At 38.2% G+C, this 24586-nt stretch overlaps 1 protein-coding gene across 2 annotated transcripts; it reads right to left on the reverse strand.

The window, feature by feature from the left end:
- Nucleotides 1–113: 113 nt before the first annotated feature.
- On the reverse strand, nucleotides 114–23911 carry spata13 (spermatogenesis associated 13). 2 transcript variants are annotated; one of them, XM_077244698.1, is made up of 14 exons: nucleotides 23429–23911; nucleotides 15008–16444; nucleotides 12614–12652; nucleotides 11405–11863; nucleotides 9442–9586; nucleotides 9173–9291; nucleotides 8731–8910; nucleotides 7364–7549; nucleotides 6090–6269; nucleotides 5763–5995; nucleotides 5104–5233; nucleotides 4409–4781; nucleotides 4235–4309; nucleotides 114–673 (listed from the first exon to the last, which is right to left on the reverse strand). In XM_077244698.1, the coding sequence occupies exons 1-14, from the start codon at nucleotides 23435–23437 to the stop codon at nucleotides 492–494; spliced, it is 3747 nt and encodes a 1248-aa protein (XP_077100813.1). In that variant the 5' UTR covers nucleotides 23438–23911; the 3' UTR covers nucleotides 114–491. The 2 variants fall into 2 exon arrangements, with proteins under 2 accessions (XP_077100813.1, XP_077100814.1); XM_077244699.1 differs by lacking the exon at nucleotides 23429–23911 and adding an exon at nucleotides 20149–20249.
- Nucleotides 23912–24586: the final 675 nt, after the last annotated feature.

A 24586-nucleotide genomic window follows, 5' to 3' on the forward strand; every position in this document is an offset into this window, starting at 1 on the left:
ATCCTATAGATGCATTCAACCTCTTTGTATAATAATAGAGAATGCTGAAACACATACAACTTAAATACAAACCTTAGATTTATATTTTTGAACGCATTCAGGCACAGACTGGGTATATTTGGTTCATCTTTATTTACAGAACAAGATAGAGGTTAGTGTTTGTCGTTTTATTTTTTACACCTTTCAAGGCTCCAGCCTCATGGAAAGCAATAAAATGATTTAGTCATGTAGCTAAAAATCTGAATATAACTCATAAAAGACACATTTGTGTGAGACGACGAACGGGAGAAACCCAAAGGAAAGCAGCTTCTTCACAAAAAGATAACAAACACTTCCCACACTAACACACTAACTTAGTGTAAAGGCTCATTATTTAGCCTTAACTAAGGCACACATGTCATTTACACACACATACCTACTTATACGTATATAAATATACATATTCGTGTGTATGCATTTCAGTATGACATAAAAACAGAAAGTGTCTCTCTTCATTTCCTGAAGAGGGCACTGCGTGCAAGCGAGTACAACAGGTGAGACGGTTTCTTCTTTGGCTCTGCTAAAGAGAAGACCTGCTGCTGGGGGATGCTGGTTGGCACAGTCACATGTCGCTGATGGAGAGGATGTAGGGGCTGATGGTGAGGAGGAACAGGATGACCAGAATAATTCATTTCTGGAAGCAGACAGACACAGAATGTGATCAGATTAGGTTGGTGATTTGACATGTTATTAAAATGTAATCATAAGAGATTTTTGGAGATTCCATTCAGTTCCCCATTAACACATATGATATTGATTAGATATAATTTTTTTGACCCAGTGCCATTATCATCAAAACAAAATGAAAACATTTTTTGTTAACTGAAATAGACATAAAAGATGAAACTAACATAACTGGGAAAAACTATTTTTTTATATAAATACAGGTCCTCCTAAAAAAATTAGCATATTGTGATAAAGTTCATTATTTTCCATAATGTAATGATAAAAATTAAACTTTCATATATTTTAGATTCATTGCACACCAACTGAAATATTTCAGGTCTTTTATTGTTTTATTACTGATGATTTTGGCATACAGCTCATGAAAACCCCAAATTCCTATCTCAAAAAATTAGCATATCATGAAAAGGGTCTCTAAACGAGTTATTAACCTAATCATCTGAAACAACTAATTAACTCTAAACACCTGCAAAAGATTCCTGAGGCTTTTAAAAACTCCCAGCCTGTTTCATTACTCAAAACCGCAATCATGGGTAAGACTGCCGACCTGACTGCTGTCCAGAAGGCCATCATTGACACCCTCAAGCAAGAGGGTAAGACACAGAAAGAAATTTCTGAACAAATAGGCTGTTCCCAGAGTGCTGTATCAAGGCACCTCAGTGGGAAGTCTGTGGGAAGGAAAAAGTGTGGCAAAAAACACTGCACAACGAGAAGAGGTGACTGGACTAGGGCTGGGTATCGTAACAAAATTTTCGATACCAATACCGATACCGATACCTTGACTGCGATACCGGTTCCTGAACGATACTTTTTTCGATACCAATTTTATGAAAGTTTTAACAATATAACATTACCTAATTTTATTTTTATTTTTTCAGTTTGTTGACTTTTTACATTCATATTTTGAGTCTGTAAAAAAACACCAATGCTAAAGTTTTCTATGTTTCCTAATAATTTAACGACATGTATTCTTTACTTCAATGAGCTCATTGTTTCTGCCTTAACTTAATGCATTGTTTAACATTGAAACTGAATGAAAATTAATTGAAATGCATTACACACAGTCACCTCTGATAACAGATCACTCTAAATTGTAATTTAGACACATGCATTTTCTGTAAAGCTGCTTTGAAACGATATATATATTGTAAAAATGCTATACAAATAAATGTGAATTGAATTAAATACAGGCTACTGGAGTGCGGTTTATATGCCTCGCGCTCAGCACACATGAAGTTTGCGCAAAGCACTGGCAGAAGTAGCCTAATGATTATGGATGTGTCGGGAAACAATAGCAAGGATATATTTTAATTGTTTATTAATGAACAAGCGTTTACTGAGTGTGTTGGCTGCAAAGATGATTATGGAGATGCTGACTCGTCATTCCTGCAGTAACGTTAGTGAAATCGCGCGCCTATGGATTAGGTAATCAAACTATTTATTTCTAATTGTTTCGTTTAATAGTAGACATATTTTGACCGTATATAGGACTATTTCTCATGCCTGTGAGGCAAGTATCCTATACGCTGAGTTTCGGTTCATTTGTGACGCGCTCCAGTTCTTGCAGTCGAAGACGGATAAACTTTCTACTCTCAAGTATATCTGTGCGCTTTTAAGTGCCTTATCAGATTTACCGTGTTGCCAGTCTTGGCAGCAATTATCTTGTCGAAAATATTGCATCGCATGCTTCTAGCATAGGTAGGTACACTTTTGATAATTTCCACATATTTTCTATCTATCTGGGTTGGGACGCTTACACACACACACACACACACACTACAGCCTCACGTGCGACGAGCCAAGTCTCTGGGCAGCCGCGTAAACTAGTGTTTTTCCGCCACAGCCAATCATGCTGCATGCTTATTGTTTCACTGACGTTGACGAGATTAACCACTTAGGTACCGAATCTTGGTACCGAAAAACAAGACATGTTTCGATACTCGGTAGTATCGAGGCAATTCGGTCGGTACGCAAAAAGAACCGAACTCGGTACCCAGCCCTAGACCGGACCCTGAGGAAGATTGTGGAGAAGGACCGATTCCAGACCTTAGGGGACCTGCGGAAGCAGTGGACTGAGTCTGGAGTAGAAACATCCAGAGCCACCGTGCACAGGCGTGTGCAGGAAATGGGCTACAGGTGCCGCATTCCCCAGGTCAAGCCACTTTTGAACCAGAAACAGCGGCAGAAGCGGCTGACCTGAACTGTTGCTCAAAGTACTTTTTTCGGATGAAAGCAAATTTTGCATGTCATTCGGAAATCAAGGTGCCAGAGTCTGGAGGAGGACTGGGGAGAAGGAAATGCCAAAATGCCTGAAGTCCAGTGCTGCTTCTCTGTAGCCCAGGTCAGGCGCTTCTGCCGCTGTTTCTGGTTCAAAAGTGGCTTGACCTGGGGAATGCGGCACCTGTAGCCCATTTCCTGCACACGCCTGTGCACGGTGGCTCTGGATGTTTCTACTCCAGACTCAGTCCACTGCTTCCGCAGGTCCCCCAAGGTCTGGAATCGGTCCTTCTCCACAATCTTCCTCAGGGTCCGGTCACCTCTTCTCGTTGTGCAGCGTTTTTTGCCACACTTTTTCCTTCCCACAGACTTCCCACTGAGGTGCCTTGATACAGCACTCTGGGAACAGCCTATTTGTTTAGAAATTTCTTTCTGTCTTACCCTCTTGCTTGAGGGTGTCAATGATGGCCTTCTGGACAGCAGTCAGGTCGGCAGTCTTACCCATGATTGCGGTTTTGAGTAATGAAACAGGCTGGGAGTTTTTAAAAGCCTCAGGAATCTTTTGCAGGTGTTTAGAGTTAATTAGTTGATTCAGATGATTAGGTTAATAGCTCGTTTAGAGACCCTTTTCATGATATGCTAATTTTTTGAGATAGGAATTTTGGGTTTTCATGAGCTGTATGCCAAAATCATCAGTATTAAAACAATAAAAGACCTGACATATTTCAGTTGGTGTGCAATGAATCTAATATATATGAAAGTTTAATTTTTATCATTACATTATGGAAAATAATGAACTTTATCACAATATGCTAATTTTTTGAGAAGGACCCGTATATGGTACAATATAAAACTTGAAACCTTTACAATGCATTTAGAAATTACACAACAGTTTTCAAACATTAATTTAAGATGAGCATTATCTTTGGAAGCCCTAAAATATGAAAACTAAAATAAATACTGAAAATAGAAAACAAGAAAAAATAAATGAGATCTAAACTAAACTGCAAAGACAAATTAAGATAAAATACCTCTGATTACACATACTTCCCTGTAATGAAAACTAAAGGAAAACTGAGAGTAAATTAAAATACCTCTTAAGATAAAAACTAAAACAAGAAAATAAATAACTATCAATGACAGAATTAAAACAAAATTAAATTTGAAAAACAAAATTATATTTGAATTAAAATGACAAATAAAATGAAAATATGATAGAAATAAATAATACATTTAAAACTCAATTGAAAACTATTATAACCCGCACAAAGATAGTTTGAAAGACTGGACATACTTTTCATTTTGCCTTGTTTCGATTTCCTGGCGTTGTGAACTGCTTGCTTCCTCTGGGCCTCGGTGATCTCCATCCCTGAAAAAAGAAAAAAAAAGTAAAGAAAAAGAGATTGGTACTCTTTGAATCTACTGGCATATTCCTATCCTTACCGATGCCTTCGGCCGTGAGACTCACCCATCTCTTGGTCTTCCTGTACCCGTCTGCGCTCTCGAGCAAACGCTTGCAGCCATTTCTGCTTGTCCTGGTTCTTTTTGCAGCACAGCACACACAGCACGTTCAGGTTCTCCGCGTGACGTAAGAGAAACGCGTTCTTCAGCAGGCCCAGCTCAGTGTGCCGTCCATCAGGCAGGTCGATTGGCTCGAGTAGGTCTGTGTCCATACGGCCACGGTAGTGTAGCAGGTCTCTCCGCAGGACGTCTTTCTTACAGAACACCAGCTGGTGGTCAAACAGGAAGTAGCTGCGTTGCTGCGTCTTACCGGGTCGTACTATCCGCGTGAGCTCGCCGGAGTGGATGAGCTCGGAGCTTCGCGTTAACGCATCATCACCCTAAAGGAAGAGAAAGAAGGGTTGCTTTGAACAACTTTAGAATATTCAAACAAGCTTTAAAACCTAAAATTATTGTTCTATAAATTGTTCACAAAGCCACATTTAGCCCTGTGAATGACTCAGCGTATTAACTAATAAGTAATCTAATAAACAGATCAACGTGGTATCCAATTAACATATTATTGCTTTAGACACGCACACGTCTGCCAAATCAAATTTCTTCATACAAAAAGATCACAGAGGATATGGCTGCTACCTTGAATAATTCAGGAAAAGTGTTTAAGTAATGTTGACCACAGTGTAAATATGTGTTATCACTGACCGCCCAGTGGAGGATGGCCACCTGCCAGTGAGCGATGGTGTCGATGCTCTCAAGTCGCCTTTTTCTCTCGTTTATCAAACTTGCCACGTTCTTCATTGCTTTATGTGCGGCACACACCCCTGCGTGGTCACTGAGGAGAATTTTTTTTACTATTATTATTATGATGATGATGATCATTTTGATACAAAAACTTAAATTTCAGGTCAGTAAGATTTTTTTTTTTTTAAGAAATGTATACTTTAATTCAGCAAGGGCACATTAAGTTGATTAAAAGAGACAGTTATCAAAGACATTTATAATGTTACAAAACATGCTGTTCTTTTGAACTTTTGAACAAATTAGTATTAAGCAGCACAACTGTTTTCAACACTGATAATAAGAAATGTTTCTTGAGCAGCAAATCATCATTTTAGAATGATTTCTGAAGGATCAGGTGACACTGAAGACTGGAGTAATGATGCTACAAATTTCAACTTTGACATCACAGGAATAAATTACATTTTAAAATCCATTTAAATAGAAAACAGTTCTTTTAATTTGTAATAATATTTCAGAATATTGCTGAGAGCATAAGACACTTTTTTCAAAAACATTAAAAAAAAAAATTTCATACCAAACCCCAACTTTTGAACGGTAGTGTTTGTGAGACAATGAGCTACCTGTGGTCTTTGGGTGTGTATTTCAAAAGCTCTCCCAGCTGAAGAGGGTATTTACAAATCTTCTGTACAGGTGTGAGTAAGAAGCCAGAAATGGAGATGTCGATCATCTGCTGTAGGAGACGACAGGCTTCAAAGAAGTGTTTATATCTCCCTTGTTTCATCAATCGCTGTAATTCAGCACACGCCACAGGATGCGCGTTACAGTACTCCGAGTATATGGAGAAACCTTCCTCCTGACAGAGAGAAGAAGATGTAAAGAAATGCGTGCAATTTGTGAGGAAAACGTTCTTTTGCGTGCAAGGAATGTTCTTGAGCGTGTAAAGGTACCTGTTGAAGGAAGCAGGAGCCAATCTCACTTAGATGAGGATTTTCAATGTTGTATTTCTTTTCTAGGTCCTTGAGAAACATTCTCTGGAACCTGTAGATGTCCTCGATGTTGCTGAAGATTGTCTTTAACTGTGCATCAGTGAACATGCCAGGGTGCTTTCTGCATTGACGGATATATCCCTAAAACAACAAACGATTTTTATGAAACAATAAAATTAACATTCATTTAGAGATTTTTGCTTTGGAAAGTTTTCCTTCACTAAAAATATTTTAAGCATTTGACCAGCAGAGGTCAGCAATGACAAAGGTTCTTTCTAAATCCAGGCTATTTTCAATACTATTATGCAAATTTGAAGTTTGCACAGAATACCTGGAGGACATTTATCAACGTGAGCAGTATAGATCTGAGTTTACTGCAAGCAACTCAGTACGAACTCAATGAAAAAAAAAACAGATAAAAAAAGCAACGTGATGAAGTCACATGACCACACTTTATCATACTGCTGTGGAACTACATTATATGGAATGGTGAAGGTCTAAAAAATACTTAAAACAATCATCATCATCATCATCATCATCATCATCATACTTAATATAGAGTATACACACCTCTCTTCAAAAGTTTGGGGTCGGTAAGTTTTTTTTAAATGTTTTTGAAAGAAGTCTCTTATGCTCTCCATGGCAGTAAAAACATAAATATTATTACATAAAAAAATAAAAAAACATTTCTAATTGAATATATTTTTGGTGCTCAAGAAACATTTCTTATTATTGTAAATGTTGACAATTGTTGTGCTGGTTAATTTGTGTTTTCAGGAATCTCTGATGAAGAGAAAGTAAAAAAATAAATAAAATGATTTGTAACAATGTACAAATCTTTATTGTCACTTTTAATTAATTGAATGCATACTTGCTGAATAAAAGTATTAATTTCTTTCAAAAAACAAAATCTGAACGCCCAAAACCTCTGTACTGTACAATCTAATAGTCTAACAGTATATATATAATCTAATCTAATAGTAATAATAGTATTCCTGCATTCCTCTAGGGTGGAGTTAATACTCCCAGTACTATACCTATATTCTGAGATAATGTTATCTTAAAAGAAGGCAAACATGTTTCAATCATAATCTCATATTTAAAATGATAGGCCTAGGAGACTGATTAGCACTCAGCTAAATTGAAGAAGGGTTCCTATATGATGTGCATGTACACAGACCAGAAAACAAACTAGAAAAGAAGGTCAACGTGTAATGGCTGGGATGGAGGCTCACCTCGCAGATATCTTTGAGATGTTTTATGTAAACACGCTCTGTGTCCATGATCTCTTTGACCACATTGGCTCTCATCTGCTTCCTGTGCTCTGAGTTTTGTTTGTGTGCATCTGATGGGACGGACTCTTCCGCATCTGGAACGCTCTCCACGCTGTCACTGCTCGAATCCCCCTGATTCACTCGAACCTTGACGACAACATATCATTACGGTTAATTCCAGAGGATCAAACTGAGGGTAACCATGATGAAGCACAATTTTAATAAAACAATCAACTGGTTAATCCACTTCTACAGGAAGTTTAGATCAAATCACCCAAGGCCTCTTTGTGTCTGATTGACTCATATTGTTGGATCTTGAAAGAGTCATAGATTTACAATGGAATGCATTAATCTAGAGCTCAAACAATAAAACACCATTCTGTACACCCTCATTTCCTCCAAACCGGTCAATCAGCACACGCATCCATAATGACACATCTATCATTTCCTTTTGGGTCACCTGGAGCAACCGTGCAGGGCCATGATAAAGTTCTAAAAAAATGAACTGTTCTGACGTAATTTCCGAAGTAAACTTTCTGTAAAAGTTTGCACTAGCTAGTAAACATCTTGAGCACAAAGATGAGCATAACCAATGTCCATCACATCTGCAGATTGATATCTAATATTCTTTATATTTTTCTTCTTCTCACTAACATTTAGATATTTAAAATCAGAAAACGGCAACAATAAAAAGAACTAGCTACAAGGTAGCGGATTACCGTAAAAGTCCATGGATATCGGCGTCAGTTTGTACAGCCGTTAACTTTCTCAGAAAAGTGGATTCAATGAGACCTTTTTTCCTGTTTGTTCATGTGACGTTCGGCATAAAGCCCATTCTAATTGAAAGAGACACTGACACTCTCTTTTCATGTTTAATACTGTAAAGCTGCTTGCTTTAAAGCAATTTATTTTATAAACAGCTATATAAATAAACGTGACGTGACTGGAAAAATGAATTGCAGAGCTCATGCTAACATATCCACATTGCTATGATTAGATGCTTTCTTAACTACCGTTTTCTCACCGGTCATTTTTGTTGTGCGTTTATTTTGCGATTGAGAGGAAAGCGCACTGCACATATTTATATATTCATCTAAATGCTGTTTCTAAATGCAGTGTGGATGGCATCGGGATGTTTGCTAACAGTATACCACCGCAAAGGCATTTCGAACTATTTCCCCTAAACATAAAACAAAAAACAACTTTGCCACGAGTATATTGGGGCCTTTACTAGGTTTAAGTGTTTAATTATTACATTCAAGCTCTGTGTGTTTGAACTCGCTTTTGTTTCACGTTCATTACTCCAAAAGGCTCACAGTGTGACTCACCCGCACAAAGCTGGAGGGAAACCAGGCCTCGCGGTCGCCCACCATCCCCCACCACCAGTCCTGCTCCCGAACATCCAGAACCCGGATCACCTCCCCGGCTTTGAAGGCCAGCTCCTGCTCTTCCATTGTGACATGATCCCACAGGGCCTCTGCATACACGGTATGGCCTGAGTGTATGTACTGGAGGAGGAAAAAGATTATAGTCAGGCTAAAAGATTGAGGCTAAAGGTCAGATACAATTATATGATAAGAACAGTACAGGGTGACATCATGCACTGGAAGTGTGTGACGATCCCACACAAGTATATACACTAAAACAACTCTGCATACAAACACGTGACTAAACAGATAAGACACATAGAATATAAAATATGACCTGGACTGTATAGAAGACCGTAAGTGAAAACGGTAGTAAAATGTTTTTAAAAATGATTTTCACAACCTGATTGAGAGTGAAAAGATCAACTTCTGGTTGGAGATATGGTGTTCCTTCATTCAGTTCTTCAAAGCTGCCGTCCTCCTCACTCACACTGTCATCGAGCAATGCATCAGAGCTGCCATCTATAATACAACCACACTGAATGAGCTTAGGAATTATGCACGAGAGAATCAATGTTCCCTCTCCATCAAAACAATCTCACCACTGAGCCCCTCATGTTTGTAGGTCAAGTGTACACACACATGCATGCATATAAACAAAAACACACTAACCACTGAGCAATCTGTGCCCTTTGCGCCGTCCCATCCTATCCAGACCGATAGGTGTGCTTTGGGAGAAGACGCAGGGTCTCAGACGGGCTGACACCGCCCGGTATGGAGGCACTCTGTGAGAAGGCACTGGAGGACGAGAAACCGGCTGAAAGAAAACAAGACAGATTAGACTTTAATCAGCACCCTTAAAAGGAGCCCACCATCCATCAGGCCTTATGTTCAGAGTGCAGTGACTGTTCAGAGCAGGACAATGACCTGTGAGATAATAAACACTAAAACGCTAGCTTGTCCCCTCGGCCAAGTACATAACATTACCCGCATAACATTGAATTTTATGGTGAATCTCACAAAGAAATGTTTAGATTATATTTGCCAGAAATTAAAAGGAAAAAAAATAAGAATTTTGCATAAGGAAAATTAAGCAATTTTTGTTTTTTTGTTTTGTTCATTGTGACATTTTAATTTAGCACATTTTCAACCTAACTATAATGTAAAATAATAATAGTAATAATTATTACTATTCTACTTTAAAACAATAATAAAAAATCCTGTCTGGACACATTTTATGTAAACATTAGTAAAACCCTAAATACAACCTTGATAAGATGTATAAATACTTACAATTTAAATATGGCAAACCATTAAAACAACACACTGTTTTCTGTGCTACGCACACATCCAAAACGTTGTGCACACAGAAAGCCACCTAGAGCTCTGTTCTTGACTGAATAACTTTTGTAACTATATTTGTAATATATATTCTATTTATAAAGTCCAGTGTTATTTTAAATTTGATTAGTTTCTGTACCAGAATTCCTGAAAAACTTAAAACACTAATTAAATCGTATATCTTTGTTCCGTTGTATTTATTTGTTCGATTGCTAATCTGTTTATTTGTTTTTTTTTTGATTACTGAGTATTTACTTGTCTTTAATAATGCTTGAAATTTATATTAGTCATTTTAGGTATTTTTAAACAATATGCAAAAGTTCCTTGTGTAAGTGTTCTTTAGCCTGCTGATTTTTGTTCAGGGTTTTCAGCTCCAATGAAATGTTTTGCAATAAGACTTAGAATAAATGTGAATGATATCCAAGTTATTTTGTTTTTTTTACCTAATTGGAATAGAAATTAGAATTGGAATCGTTAAAATGACCCAACCCAAAGCAGCATGTCTTCAAAGTCTTTCTATATAACACGTGGATCACATTGTTAATTAAGAACTAAAGCAGTTATATTCAGGGCCTGAAAAGTTCTGTCAAACCACCTGAAGTATGACATTATAAACTCACAATGCTACACCCCAAAGAAGAGACCTAATGGGACCATATTAATGTTTAGATCGCCAAACAAGTGTATCTTATTAAAGATTGAGCCTCTGAGATACAGAACCTTTAAAATAGCCTTGTGAATTATTTTCTCAGCCAACACTGTACGAAATACACTAACTAAATTGTTAACTACTTGTTGCCTTAATACCTAATAAATACAGTATAGCATCTACTCACAAAATAAATGTAAATGTAAGCAGGTTTCAAAGTCCACAAGGCCTGTCAGAGCCATGGCACATTGGGAAGTACTCAAAGGCACATGGGTTTGAATCAGGCCTGAATCATGTCTCAATGTAGCTCCACTCTCTTATCCTGTCAGGTCTCAAATGCTCTACATAAAAAAGGCAAAAGGCCCTTAAAGCTACTGTAATTTCCATCTTGACACTAGTCTCTGTGACAGCCCTTTGCTGGCATAAATAAAAAATAGCCAATCAGATCTTCTTTTTTTTCTGAACTGGACTCTTGACCAATGAGGCTGGACAATCATTTGTCCAAATAATAAAAGATGGAGAGACGTGTTTGGGAAATCTGTTCTGAAACATTTGTGGTAACTTTTTTTATGTCGCAAAATAATTGTGCAGAAACTGATCAACAACAAAAAATGTAGAACAAAGAAAAAGTGCAATAGGCCTTACAGAAGGCAAACTTTCAGTGTCGTCCTTCTGCTCAGCAGTTGCGGAGGAAAACAGATCCACTCCTCCAATAACAGAGATGGGACGTCTCTTTCTGCTCTCTGTCTGAGTGCACACATGACCATTCTCAGGTCTGTGGTTCTCTATGTAGCTGCCATTGCTATTGTAGTTCTTTTGGGAAGTGTAGTCCATATTCTCAGACTCCCTGTCCTCCTCTGGGATGCAGTACTTTGTGCTGGCCAGATGGCCATAGTCAGACACTGGACGGGGTCTGGAGCGACCTGCCCTTTTCCTAGGCACTACAGAAGTGGGAGAGTCACTGGAAAAGGCTGGAGAGTTTGGTGTTGTTGGAGTTGCCAAGGGGGATTCTGAAGAACAGTTGTTTGTGACAGATGAAGCAGTAGTGGCTGAGATCTCATCACTTTTGAGGAACGCATTTCTGACTAGGTCATCTGATGAAGCCTAGAGGAGAAAATCCAATGTCTGCAGTTAGTTTATTCTTCGAGGCCTACAGAATCTGATGAATGATCTAAAAAATTAACTGTGGACATTAATGCGTTCAAGACGCATTGATTAATAGAAAAACTAAAACAAACCGTAAAGAGATTTTAGTTCATTAAAGAGTGATGAATAATGATGAATGATTAATTAAATAAACGATTAATAAAAATTAAATGATTAACATATGATTAACATATAACAAATAAAGTAATATTAAAAAATAATCCACGTGTACCGGAATTGGGCCGACACCATGTTGCTGTCTGGGTAACTAGTTACTCTGTTTACATCAGCCATTACTCAATATTAATGACTATTAACTCTTACTTTCTTAACCACTAAAACAAACCACTGATTTTATTTCACAAAAACATGCAATGCACTACAGTATTTTTGTTTGTTTTTAATTTGCAATAATAGCAAAAAATTATGGAGCTATAAAATGTTACTCAGTGATAACTGATTTCATAGACGCACTTATGTTGAAAATGACTGAATACGGTGAAACAATTACTGGTTTTTATTCTTGCAATTTGAAAAAATGAGGCATGTGACAGTGACAAGATGGATTCAGAAATATGATTTTTAGAACAGTAATGTTGTTTGACAAAATAAATAAGCACATTTTAGTTTTCTAGTTTGTGCTAATGTAATATTTGCTGTCAGTTTGTAGTAAATTCTGTATAAAATACACACAAAAACAGATCTTACCTCAAGATCATCAGTTTCTCTCTCTTCAGTCCATAGACACTGAAAAGGCACACAATAAATCAGCACCATTGTGAGGAAGACAACGTATATATGAAAACACATCAATGCACACACAGAAACAAATAGAAAAGCAAAATAAAGTTTCGCTGAGCTTGGCTCGCTGTAGATTGTCTACATCTTTCTATTATAGTTCCCTCACCAACTGGAGTCCATTTGCGCCTAAGCTAGCTTGGTTTGATTACTGGACTTCGGCCCTTGGGTGGTTCTTCTGGGGAGGAGACACTGTCCATGTTGATACGTGTCCAGCCAGCCACAGGTCCAAGAGCTGCATTTAAGCAATCCCGCTAATCATAAACATCGGCTAATCATTAACTCTACTTGCTGTGTGCCACACAGCTGAGCAGCCCATGTGACACTGTAGCAATGTACCGCTTCAGAGGAAGTACTGTCAAATGATATGTCAGCCATCCAATAAAACTTTTTGGAGAGGGTGATCTAATCGAGTCAGAGCGATGAAATGCATTGGTTTGTCCTGATCGATTACCAAAACGTATCAGAATGAGGCTGCGGTTGCATCATCAGATACAAGGGACACCGGTGTGGACATATGACGCGAAGCACAAAAGTTAATGCTTCGACAAAAATCGGTCTACTGTAATTTATGATTTCCTGTGTTAAGGTCAAGGTCATCCAATGAACTGGTCTAGTCCAGTTAAATGTTTAGAATAAGATTACCATGTCCTCTTTGACTTTATGGCAATGGTTCATCTGACATCTACAATCTGACAGTCAGTAAGAAAAGTCATTGTACGACCTTGCTCATCATCAGTCAGACTAATTCAAACAACAACAAAAACAGGTAATCAATATCCTACCAAGCAAACCTAGGCACAAATTGTAACATTATAAGCACAAACTAAATTTTTTCCAGTTTTGTTCCTGTATGCAGTAATGGCTGGCTCCGAAACACATTTTGGGCCACAGACTGTCTTACTGATGTCTTATTGTAATCTTACATGTTCAACAAGTTAAGCGCTACCAATAGCATTTATAGTATAATGTCCCACAGGAAAATACATTAAATTATTAAAAAATAATGATCACAGGTGTGTAAAATTAGTTAATTGTACTGCAAGTAGTCTAAACGTATTACTGTTTTTAGGTAGGAGACCTTATAGACCTTATGCACCAGAGAAACGAGGGCGCCGCCATCTTTAGAATATTGTCTTTGAACTTCCGTTTTTGCGGTGGCTCTGTATATTTCTATGGCATCGCTGTCCAGGAGTAATTAGCTGGTGAAGTTGATTTACTTATTGTAGAGTTAACGAAAGTTATCATGAGCATTGTAATGTTTATCATAAGCATTGTAAAACATATGTCTTAACTGGACCTTGGAAATTTTTTTAACGAGCCGTTCATTAATAACTACGCAAGATCGCTGTGAAAATACAGACCAGAAGTCAAAAGACAACAAGCTCAGCGTTGAAAAGGGGCGTGCCTACATAAGGTCTATAGTTGTTCTCTATTAAAATTCTCCAGTTTGAAAGTAAATATTTTCTATGTTTTACATGGTACTGAAATGCAAAGAAATAATGGACTATTTTACACTGAAAAGTCAGGTAAGCAAGTAATAACACCAACACCACACTAGTCTCTTGTAAGCTAAAATTTTGTTTTGCTATACAGTGTGTATTTTATTGCTCCTTGCCTTGTGTACTTATGTTATAAGCAAGTACATTTACATGCACAATAAAGATTTGATTACAGTATGACTAAAGCAATAGTTTGTCTTCCTAAAATATCAGGTAAACGCTTTACACCGAAAGTCTACTTCCATTGTCGGCGTTCCGCTCTGACTTGCGAACTGTCTGCTCAACGTAATTTTTGTTTTCAGTTCAGTCCACTTATGTCTGCTCTGCGTACATAGTCCACAGCCCAGATTTTGTGTTGCTGCAGATAACAGCACACGTGCAAGTGATTTAAGCACCTTATATACTTTGACAGACTTGCACACTAAACTATGCTGAAGATGGAGTGGAGCGCAGACAATGAAGTATACCTGAGGCTTTAGTCTGACAGAAATTGTACCAGTACTGACAAACAAATCTAGATAATACAAAAATGTATACGTTAATTAGACTATAATTAGCCTTGACAATTTGACACACATATGCATATTTAATCATTCAAAGAGATGCAAACTGTAGCACGATTGTGCAAAATATATACTGTAGTTCAATTATAACTGTGTATATACATGTATTGTCTGTACATTTTTTTTAATATTGAAAGCCAAACGTGTTCGGTGGTAATTAAAAATATGCCACAACTGTTGTCAGTAGATACAGGCCAATATTTAAAATTTGACAATATGGGGTCATAAGAGTGTCTTACCTCCAAGTTAGCATTAAGGCCATTGACTGTCTGCTTTTGACTTGGACTTGAACACTGCTTTGGCATTTGAGAGTAGTGGTCATTTTTTCCATTTTGATGGCACTCCATAGGTTCACAGTATTTTTCCAGTGGATAGACTGGGGCATCTGAACAGAAACCAGTTGAGGACACAGCCACCTGGACAGAGTCACTTATGAGGGCTGTTGTTTTGCTAAGAGGCTCCAGAGAGTCACCTAGGGTGGAGCTATAAACGGCGGGGCAGGAGGGAGCAGCAGGGTGTAAAGTTGGGATGTGTTCATGAGCGTTGGCCTGCTGGGCTTTGCTAGGAGTGGGTAAAGGCCTCCGTTGACGCCCACTCATCGATACAAAGGGAGTTCTGCGGGAGTAGTCATCGTGTAGCCTACTGAAAGGTGACAGCGGTACTCTGGGAGTGGGGTCTGGTGTGTTTTTACGCTTGACAGTCAGGTCTGTTAAACTACCGACAAGCTTTTGCAAATGTCCTCGCGTCCTCATGGAGCTTTGATGCCTAACTGTACCATGTTCCTGTAAGTCAACCGATGAGGAACTGGTGGTCCTTTGGAGAATTATAGTATGGGTGCATTCTGGGTTCTGTGGCTCAGTTGAGGTGGCTTTGCGTCTAAAATGGCTCTTGAAGACATGTAGATTATCCGCACTTTTGCTTAGTCTTTTGAGAACATTTTCTTGAGTCTCCAGGTTCTTACAAGGTACAACAGATTCCACAGTGTTGCCAGGATTAGGCTCAGTGGTGGACGGGGTCTCTGTCTTTACTATGTCAAGCAATGAGATCCGTCCTGCCCCATACGCCTTGCGTATACTCTGAGAGAAGTGGGAATTCCTCTGAAACCCACCCTTTTCCTCCTCACAATCTTCCTCATCTGAAACTGAAGATGTCTTCCCAGGTTGAGACGTCCCATTCATCACGTTGTCATATTCCTGGGTTTGATTGGTCGCGACCTCTCGTTTGGTTACTAAGAAACTAGCACCATCCTCAAGCATCAAAGACATGTTTCTCTCCTGACCGGCTGCCATCGCATTGCTCCGGCTTTGGATTCCTTGGAGCACAGAAGTTCGCAGTTTTTTGAAAGAGCCCATGACGCGGAAACCAGCCAATCCAGACCAAGCCTGTGGCGTGACAGGTGGAGCTCTACTGTCCTCACATTTTGTCTGGCTGGAAAACAAACGTACAGTCCTGGAAGGGTACAGCTTGTCCTGGCCGTCGGCAATCACAGGAACGGACTGGGCTTGACAATTTAGTCTGTTAAGATGGTTCTCCTCATAGCAAGGCTCGGATAGCACCGGTTGCGCCTGGACCCTACAACCTGACCTCAGACTTGGATTCATCAGCTGTTCCTTTGTGAAATAGTCACTCTGCGGGTCATTGTTGTGAGAGGATCCCTGCGGGTCCGACGAAGGTGCCTGTAGAACCAGATTGGAGAAAGTTCAATCTCAATGAACAAGCTAACTTCAATCAAGTCTGGGAACAAAGAAAGCATGTGACGTGGAGTGAGACAATAAATGACCCACTGTTTTGTCTGAGGAAGATCTTAACTTTTAACACTTCAATGAAACAATACAACGACACGGTGATAACCATAACTTTGATAAGTCACATTATGAAAAAACTTTAAACTATTTCCTTATATTACCGGTCTGCTTACTTGACCTATGAAATATAGGTCTTAACTCAGCAGAGGTGAAGTAATTCAAAGTGTACTTATCCACACACAGGTGTAAATTAAGCTTCAACATTCCTACAATGGATGAATAATGCCTTTATCTGGCAAATTGGAGGGTGTCGGTAAGTAGCATGAGAGCTTTGCTCATGAGTAGGTTACAGTAAGTGCTGTAAGATTTCCTGAAAAAGATTTAGGCTGTGCTTTTTTAATTCCTGAGAAAGAGAGGCCCCTCTACCAGGGTGTGGACGTTGTTGCCTGGTGTGATGTTGGCGATGATGAAAGGCTTTTGCGAGCATGACTAAGCAATGAAAACCCCTAATCCATTGTGATTAATGTAATAAATTGCCCAGGATTTTCTAGCCATATTCTGAGTGAGGAGAGAGGGGTAGACCTTAGGAGGTTGAGCTGTTTTATTACCCATTTGTTGCAGAGTATGAATGAACAGAAATACCAGGATATGGTGATAAACTGATTAATCACAAATAAATCTCATCAATTTTAATATTGTATTTTCTCAGACAAGCGCGCAAATGTAAATAAATCAAAACAGAGATGAAAATAAATCATAGCACTTGCTGTGAAAAAAATAAAAATGAAATACATATGTATAGACAGTATACAACATAGACGAAATGTGATCCAGTCAGATCCAGAGCTGATTCTCAAATCTCCAATCTTTTTCATGTAGAATCAAAGCTTTGGACCTTTGACATTATACATTTTATGATCATTTAATTGTTCAGAGTCAACCCACTGTGTACAAGTTATAAACAATTGTTTACATAAATGTACACATATCAAACTGAGTGGTATTGTCACAACAAGCTACACCCTTCCTTATAACTAACTTTCCATTTTCATTTTTTAACCTACAAGCAGGGCTTGTAACACCCGCCCACTCGCCAAATGCAGGTGGATTTCATTCCTACTAGCCACTTTGGTGGGTTGAATTTTATATAGAATACATTTTTCAATTGTAGTCTTTTAAAAAGGCCTCTGAAAAAATAAACTAAGTGCAATGCATTATTGTCAAAAATATAGATTTTTGATATTGAAATATCTGAAAACATTCCAATACTCATTTTCAGCAGAATAGATACGAGATACCAGCTGCGCTTTCTCATCTCTCCGACAGCGAGCTGACACAAAAACCCGCCTCCCCTCACTCACTTTTTTCATTTGCTCTGGATGAATATTGTTGGTGTTACAGGGCTTGAATTTCTGTGTGGAATGGCACGTATTGCGCATAATTTGACTAATTCCCGCAGTTTTGTGCTCTCACCCAAAGTGCGCGCACATAAAGCTGCCTCTCAGTAATAAATGGAGTTCTTATTTGATGCTTATTGCACTTAAATGGACAAAATAAATACACATAAAATAAATGCCAAAAAGCCAGCCACGTAAACGCAGTCAGTTGTCTTTTAAGTAAACGTAAACAGTTGAGAAATAAAATGTATGTGTAACAGTATAATGGGACTGTGCGTCAGGTCTTAAAGTGACAGCAGCCTAATATACCTGCTGCCAAATTATGAGATAATATTAAAAATATATACATATAAAAATATATTTTCCCCATGGTATCGATGTCAAAATTGTGGCCAGAGGAAATGCTGAGTGGCTAGTAACTTTGGAAAACCACTAGCCACAGTGGCTGGCTGGTGAGCAAAAAAGTTAATGTCAAGCCCTGCCAACAAGCATAGTTTTTAATAAGCTGGTGTCAAGGCAAATTAAGTACTTGCATGTTTCTGACATGTATTACTTGAAATGTGTTTTATGCCATCTTTAAAATAAATGCCCCTTTGTTTGAGGTTTTGTTATCTAATGCAAACAATTCATACATTAAGTGTGGCTTGAGTGTTCAATTACTTCCTGGGACCACCGTATATAGATTGACCACATGCACCTTTTGACTTTGTCTTGCTGTGTGTGTATAGGGTTGATTCTAGCTCTATCCCTTCAAGTCCTGCTACCCATTAGCACTCAGCTCCATCGAGGCATGAGGAAGAAGCTGCCATCTGACCTTTTTGTTGAACTAGAGCTTTGAAAGAATGCAATTAATTCAACTTTCAAGTCACTCCTCAGTCTACTCACATGTCCAACGTATCGGAGTTTAAAGTTGAACTTTTCTCCTACACTTCCTCCTCTGTATCATCACTGTTGTGGAGTATAAAATTAATTAAGAGCTCAAACAACCTCTGTGCAGTTACCAGCTGGAGTCAGGCTCAAACTAAACTCCCTAAACAAGGACTCAGACAAACATAAACAAGCATGCCTACGGAAGCCTCCAATACACCCAAACACACCTACAACTAATATGCAGATGCAAGTATACTAAACACTGACTCAACATTCTTAAAGCCACGCACGCTTTTATGTTGCAAAAAAACAGCAGTCAAAAACACATTTTCCAACCCCAGGCGCAGGATAAAGAATGTATGCTTCCTTGTGCAAGACATCAGACTACTTATATAAGAGGTTTAACACAAGGAGGAACATGTTCACATCGTACAAATTCATATGAAAATAATCAGCACCTCGTAACAGTTAATTCCTGCAAGATCAGGTAAATATCCCTTTTGTAATTTTAGTTGTACTCATTTTTTATTTTACAGTCTTACATGAATAATATTTTATTTTGTAGAAGTAATAATAAAAAGATACTTTTATTTTGGCCATTGTGATATATAACCACAACATTTTTGGCCATTTGTTTGCAAAACTAAAAACAATCACAGCAAACCTGGAGCTTTAAAACAAAACAAAAAATTGCATTTTAAATCACAATTTTTATTCGAAAAACTGCAATTAGAATTTTACCCCAAATCGTGCGAGAAAAATTAAAACAGTCATCATTTACTTATCCTCATGTTTTACCAAATCAGTATGACTTTTTCATTGTTTTGGAACCAATTGACTTTCATTGAATAGAATTGATGCGTTGTTAAATTTTTGGAGTGGTGCACGTCAGGGTACGCCGAAGAGTACGCGCGCTACGCACAGCCTTCGACGTAGCTACGGCGTAAGTTCGACGCAGAAGTATAAAATGTGCTTTAGAACAACATGATGGTGAGTAAATGATGACAGGATTTTATTTAAGGTGAACTATCCCTTTCAAAATGAAGGTGTTAACAGTGAAGGATGACTTAGTATAGCACAAATAAAAGCACATAAGCCCAAAAAGATGCTTCTTGACTAAGGAAATTCCTAAGAATAACCAACCACACCAGTTTTAATGATCTGCCCATCAAGATGAGCAAGTCTTGCCATGCTGTCACATCACTATGGAATGTCAATGCTTTCTTTATTGGACTACTAAGAAAAAACTCTCCATTTTGGCTTGTGATGGCTACAGTACACACCCTTTAGTTATCCAGAATTTCAGATTCATTTTTATCCTTGTGTTTTAATGTTTAAAGTGAGAGTGAAAAATCTCATTTGACTCACCCGTTGATGATCCTTCCACTGGCTGAAAGAATTTCACAATGAAAATACTAAAGGACTACATTTCCTCATCTCTTCGGACAAGACTGCACTCGCTCAAACCCACATGATAACGTGCAGCACCCCTCTCCCTGTCCTAATCTGATTAAAAGGTTTTATCAGTCTGGACTAGCATTAATATATCTGCATACTGTCCAACACACTCACACACACACACATAGACGCATATGCAGAGAGAGGGAAAATGTTCATTGAAGCAATAACCTTAAATCAGTCGGATGGGTTTGGCGTATGAAAGAAAGACCACGAGAGCAAAGATTTATTATTTTTGTTTGGTTACTGATACTACCTACCACATTACGACCCAGTTCTCCTTTTTATCAGCGAGAACAAGATGCATAGTGGAGGCAGACACACCCTGCCTGCTTCAGGCATGGGAAGCGTCAAGTAATGCTACATTTGACACCACATTCATCTCACCTGTCTCATGACCTGCATTTGTCTGCTCCAAGTCCATGTCAATGAAATGTCTATGCGATTGCGAAAAACAGGGCTAAGCTATATGGAAAGGTCAGAACTTTCTCTATACTCCCATGTCATTCCAAACCTGTGTAGAACACTAAAGGACTGGATCCGATAACGTTCTGTTTATTATAGTGTAGGACTGCACAATATATCGAAATATCGCAAATGTATATAACGCGATATGCATATCGCAACGGCTTGCAATAACTGGAGTCATGAACAAAAGACAAATAGAAAATCACTCACTGCTCTTGGCTAAATAACTTCTGTAGCTTTAATAAGAATCAGTATTTAATTCATTCAGTGAAAACTAAGCAGTGGTTTATTTTTTCATTTGATTATTCAGTTTCTGTTGTTAAATAAACCTAATGTAGGCCAGTACCTGAAACCCTGAACCCCTGAAACACGCATGTAGGTTATATAATTTTAAATATATTTTAAAGAAAATGTAAGTTTTTTTTTACACACTATATAGGATGGATTCTGATTGGCTGTTATTGTTGTTATCGTTGATCAGCTGGGGAAAAAATCGTTCTGAAAGTGATTCCAATGATACCGTTCCACTGTGCCATTATTATCGTTATAGTTGTGGTCTGGACTCTGCTGTTCTTTTATATTTAGAATGATTTTTAGAACTATATCTTTATCATTATCAGTATAGTTATTACTCTTGGTGTGCACATGCCTTTATGATGATCATTGACCATCATACATTGACAAATGACAATGTCATTTTGGAGCAGCCAGTATATTTCCCAAAAAAATTACTGTTTTCCACAGAAATAAGTTAGTCAAACAGATTTGGAACGACATGGGAATTTTTGCACAAACCATCCCTTTAGGATGTATGCATGCATAGAATTCAGGGAATTGTTTATGGATAATATGACTTTAATACAAAAGTACATTCAAGCAAATGCTTTCTACTGGCAAAACACCATTAAACACTTAGTACATGAATGCATTTGTGTGGTATCAGAGAGTGAGATCGTTGAGAAGAACTGGGAAGTGAGATTTAGTCTTAATTTACGGCAGTCATGGCTTAGGAGGCACCCAGTGAGGCATTTAAGTTCCTTGTGCGTGTCTTGTGATAAGGAAAACTCTCTCATTATGTGTGGAGGAGTGCATTCCAGCACAGGCGTGTTGATGTCTTAAAGCAAAGCAATTGTTTAGTGAAGCGAAAGTGCTGGGCATAGGACTTCTAACAAACTGATATCGTGAATTACAAAATCAGTGACATTCTTTTCTGATAAGCTTCTTTTATCTGTTATAAATTCAGCACACGGCTTGCACATGACAAACATGTGGTGGACTTTAGACATTATATTGAAGTATGAGAAATGAGTCGCTTACAAACCTAAAGGTAATCAATTTTACAGGGCATTTATAACAGTGCTTCTGTACTGCGAGGATCCCTGCTGTCAAAGACAATGTTTCGAAGGCCCCCCATGTAGGCTAAGATACTTTAATTCTGGTGCTTTGGCTGTAATGATGACAAAGCTGCTTGTTTTCAAACGTTATGTAGATTAACGTGATTAACCTTGATTCTATTATTAATTTCAGAAGCTTCAAGAACTGTATGTTCCCACACTTTTAGATCGATTAAGGGTTTTAATAATTTAAACCTTATAATTAATTACAATATAATTGAATAGGCCTATCATTTGACAGATATTGTAAGCTTTTATCTCATAAGATATTTTAGAGCTCGGCATAACTAAATATATATATATATATATATTCATTATAGAATATTTCATGACATTTGAATATTTTTCCAGGCCTTGAAATCACATTTTAAACATTCTCTTATATTTCCTGAGAAAAAATTATTAAAATAAAAGATATAATGTAAGCTTGCAAGCTGACCAAAGACACTTTAATTAGGGTAGTGTAACTTATAAATAAACAAATAAATAAATATACTTTAGGTAAATAAATCAAGTTTACTGGTCTCCCACAGTGTGGTCAAGCTTGTTTTAAAAGAGCTGACCAACTAGATAAAAATCAGCTTGGCCAGACTGTGAGACCAGCTAAACCAGTTAAGAACAGCATACCATTTTAACCTGGTTTAAGCCGTTTTTCCCCTCTTTGCAGCAGTGTTGCTGATGACCCCTGCTGGGCCCCGGGTCACTGGAGAAGCAGAGATTTATAAAACACTGAGTGAAATATTTGTTTCTTTACATAGCTGAAAAAAATATCCCTTTTGGTTCCACCACAAACAAAACCTTTCAAGCAGAACAGATCAAATATTTCAGGTTTAAGAGCGGGCTGCTGGAATGAATGAAGGCGATTACAGAGTTGGTTTTTTTCCACAGAAGAAAAAAGCTCTCGTTTATTTGTGAGTTTAATTAACTCAGCCTCTCTATGAAGGGCTTTAAGAAGCACCTCGCCACCCCAAGCAACCCCCTCCTCGTCTTCTCCGATCTCCCTACAAGCTTTGCGCGCTCGAACACCCCCCACATCACTATGGCAACAAGTGGGATAGTAACGCATACACAATACCCCCTCCTCCCTTCAGCTTCTTTTTTGAAACCAACGGCACTGGCAAGAAGATAAAGTGCTGCCGAACTTATGAAGGCACATTTTAAATTCACGTGACATAATATATGACTACATATATATATATATATATATATATATATATATATATATATATATATATATATATATAGTCTAGTAATTTTAACAATAATACCAAGAACATGAATACCTCCCCTCTTGATAAACCCAACAATGTTTAGACGCGGAATCTTACCTTTATCATACTTCTTGAGTGGTGTCTTGGCACAGTGTCACAACATTTGTGCGGCTTCGATCGAATCGTCAGCTGCTGCTAACTCCACCGACAGTCCAATGTCCGACGAATTACGCATATTAACTTAGCGGAAATCGTTAAACAGACCAGTGATGAATGCGAAAGTACACAGTGAACAAAAACCAGCCAATATTTCGTCTGGTGCGTGATTCCCAAGAACAAACACCCCGTAGTCACAGATCTACCGGGACGGAAAACTTTCCATTAAGTGTGTGGCTCGAGCACTCCCTCGGGCAATTTAACGGCACATGACCGAAACCAACCGGACACTAAGCATATCTGAGGGTCAAAACAGCCTCAGTTGAAAATTTAAAGTTGGTTCGCTGCGGTGGAAAAGCTCCGCCAGAGAGCCATGACTCCAGGCAGCGTCGCGACAGGACAGCATCAGTGTGCACTGTGTGCACTTGTTGCGCTGATTGCTTCGGGGCGGAGAAACAGGGCGGTTTGTAGTTTGCCCACGGGACGCTAGCCAAAATCACCACAGCGATATAAATATGCTTGATATCACAATGTTCTGTAGGCCTAATTATTTTTGTTTTAACATTTAGAAAATAATCTCCTCAATATGTCCTGACTATCACGACCGCAGATCTGTTTCAGCCATTACATCAAATACATTAGCTTGTTCTGCTCTGCCTATTATTAAATATAAATAATAAGGTTTAGGCTGCTTGTCAGCGCAAAACGCGCCAGATTGGATGCCATGATGTGTGTTATGGATGCTAAATTGTGTTGAGTGGTTAGCACAGTGCTAAGTGTTTGCTAAGTTTGTTGCTTAACTGGCCCTATTATATATGGCCCCCTACCTCCATTGTACGTCCAAAATGATTTTTAACACAGAGTGGGATAAGCACACATGTTAGAGAGTAAATGGTCAATTCAAAGGGTAAATTCAAATTCTCCAATGAGCCTGTATATTATTTACACATTTGGCAGATGTTATCCAAATTTATCCCACAAGCAGTCAACCCCATGCATGACCTTGAAAGCCTCAAAATTAACAATTCTTATTTTTTATGGAATAAATTGCAGTGTTTACAAGAACAAACATTGACAGATTTTGAACTTTATTGAATCAACAATGTTCTGAATTAAACT

Source organism: Siphateles boraxobius, unplaced genomic scaffold (genome assembly GCF_051911475.1).
Source record: "Siphateles boraxobius isolate OS27281-9 unplaced genomic scaffold, OSU_SipBor_1 26, whole genome shotgun sequence".
Taxonomy (NCBI): Eukaryota; Metazoa; Chordata; class Actinopteri; order Cypriniformes; family Leuciscidae; genus Siphateles; species Siphateles boraxobius.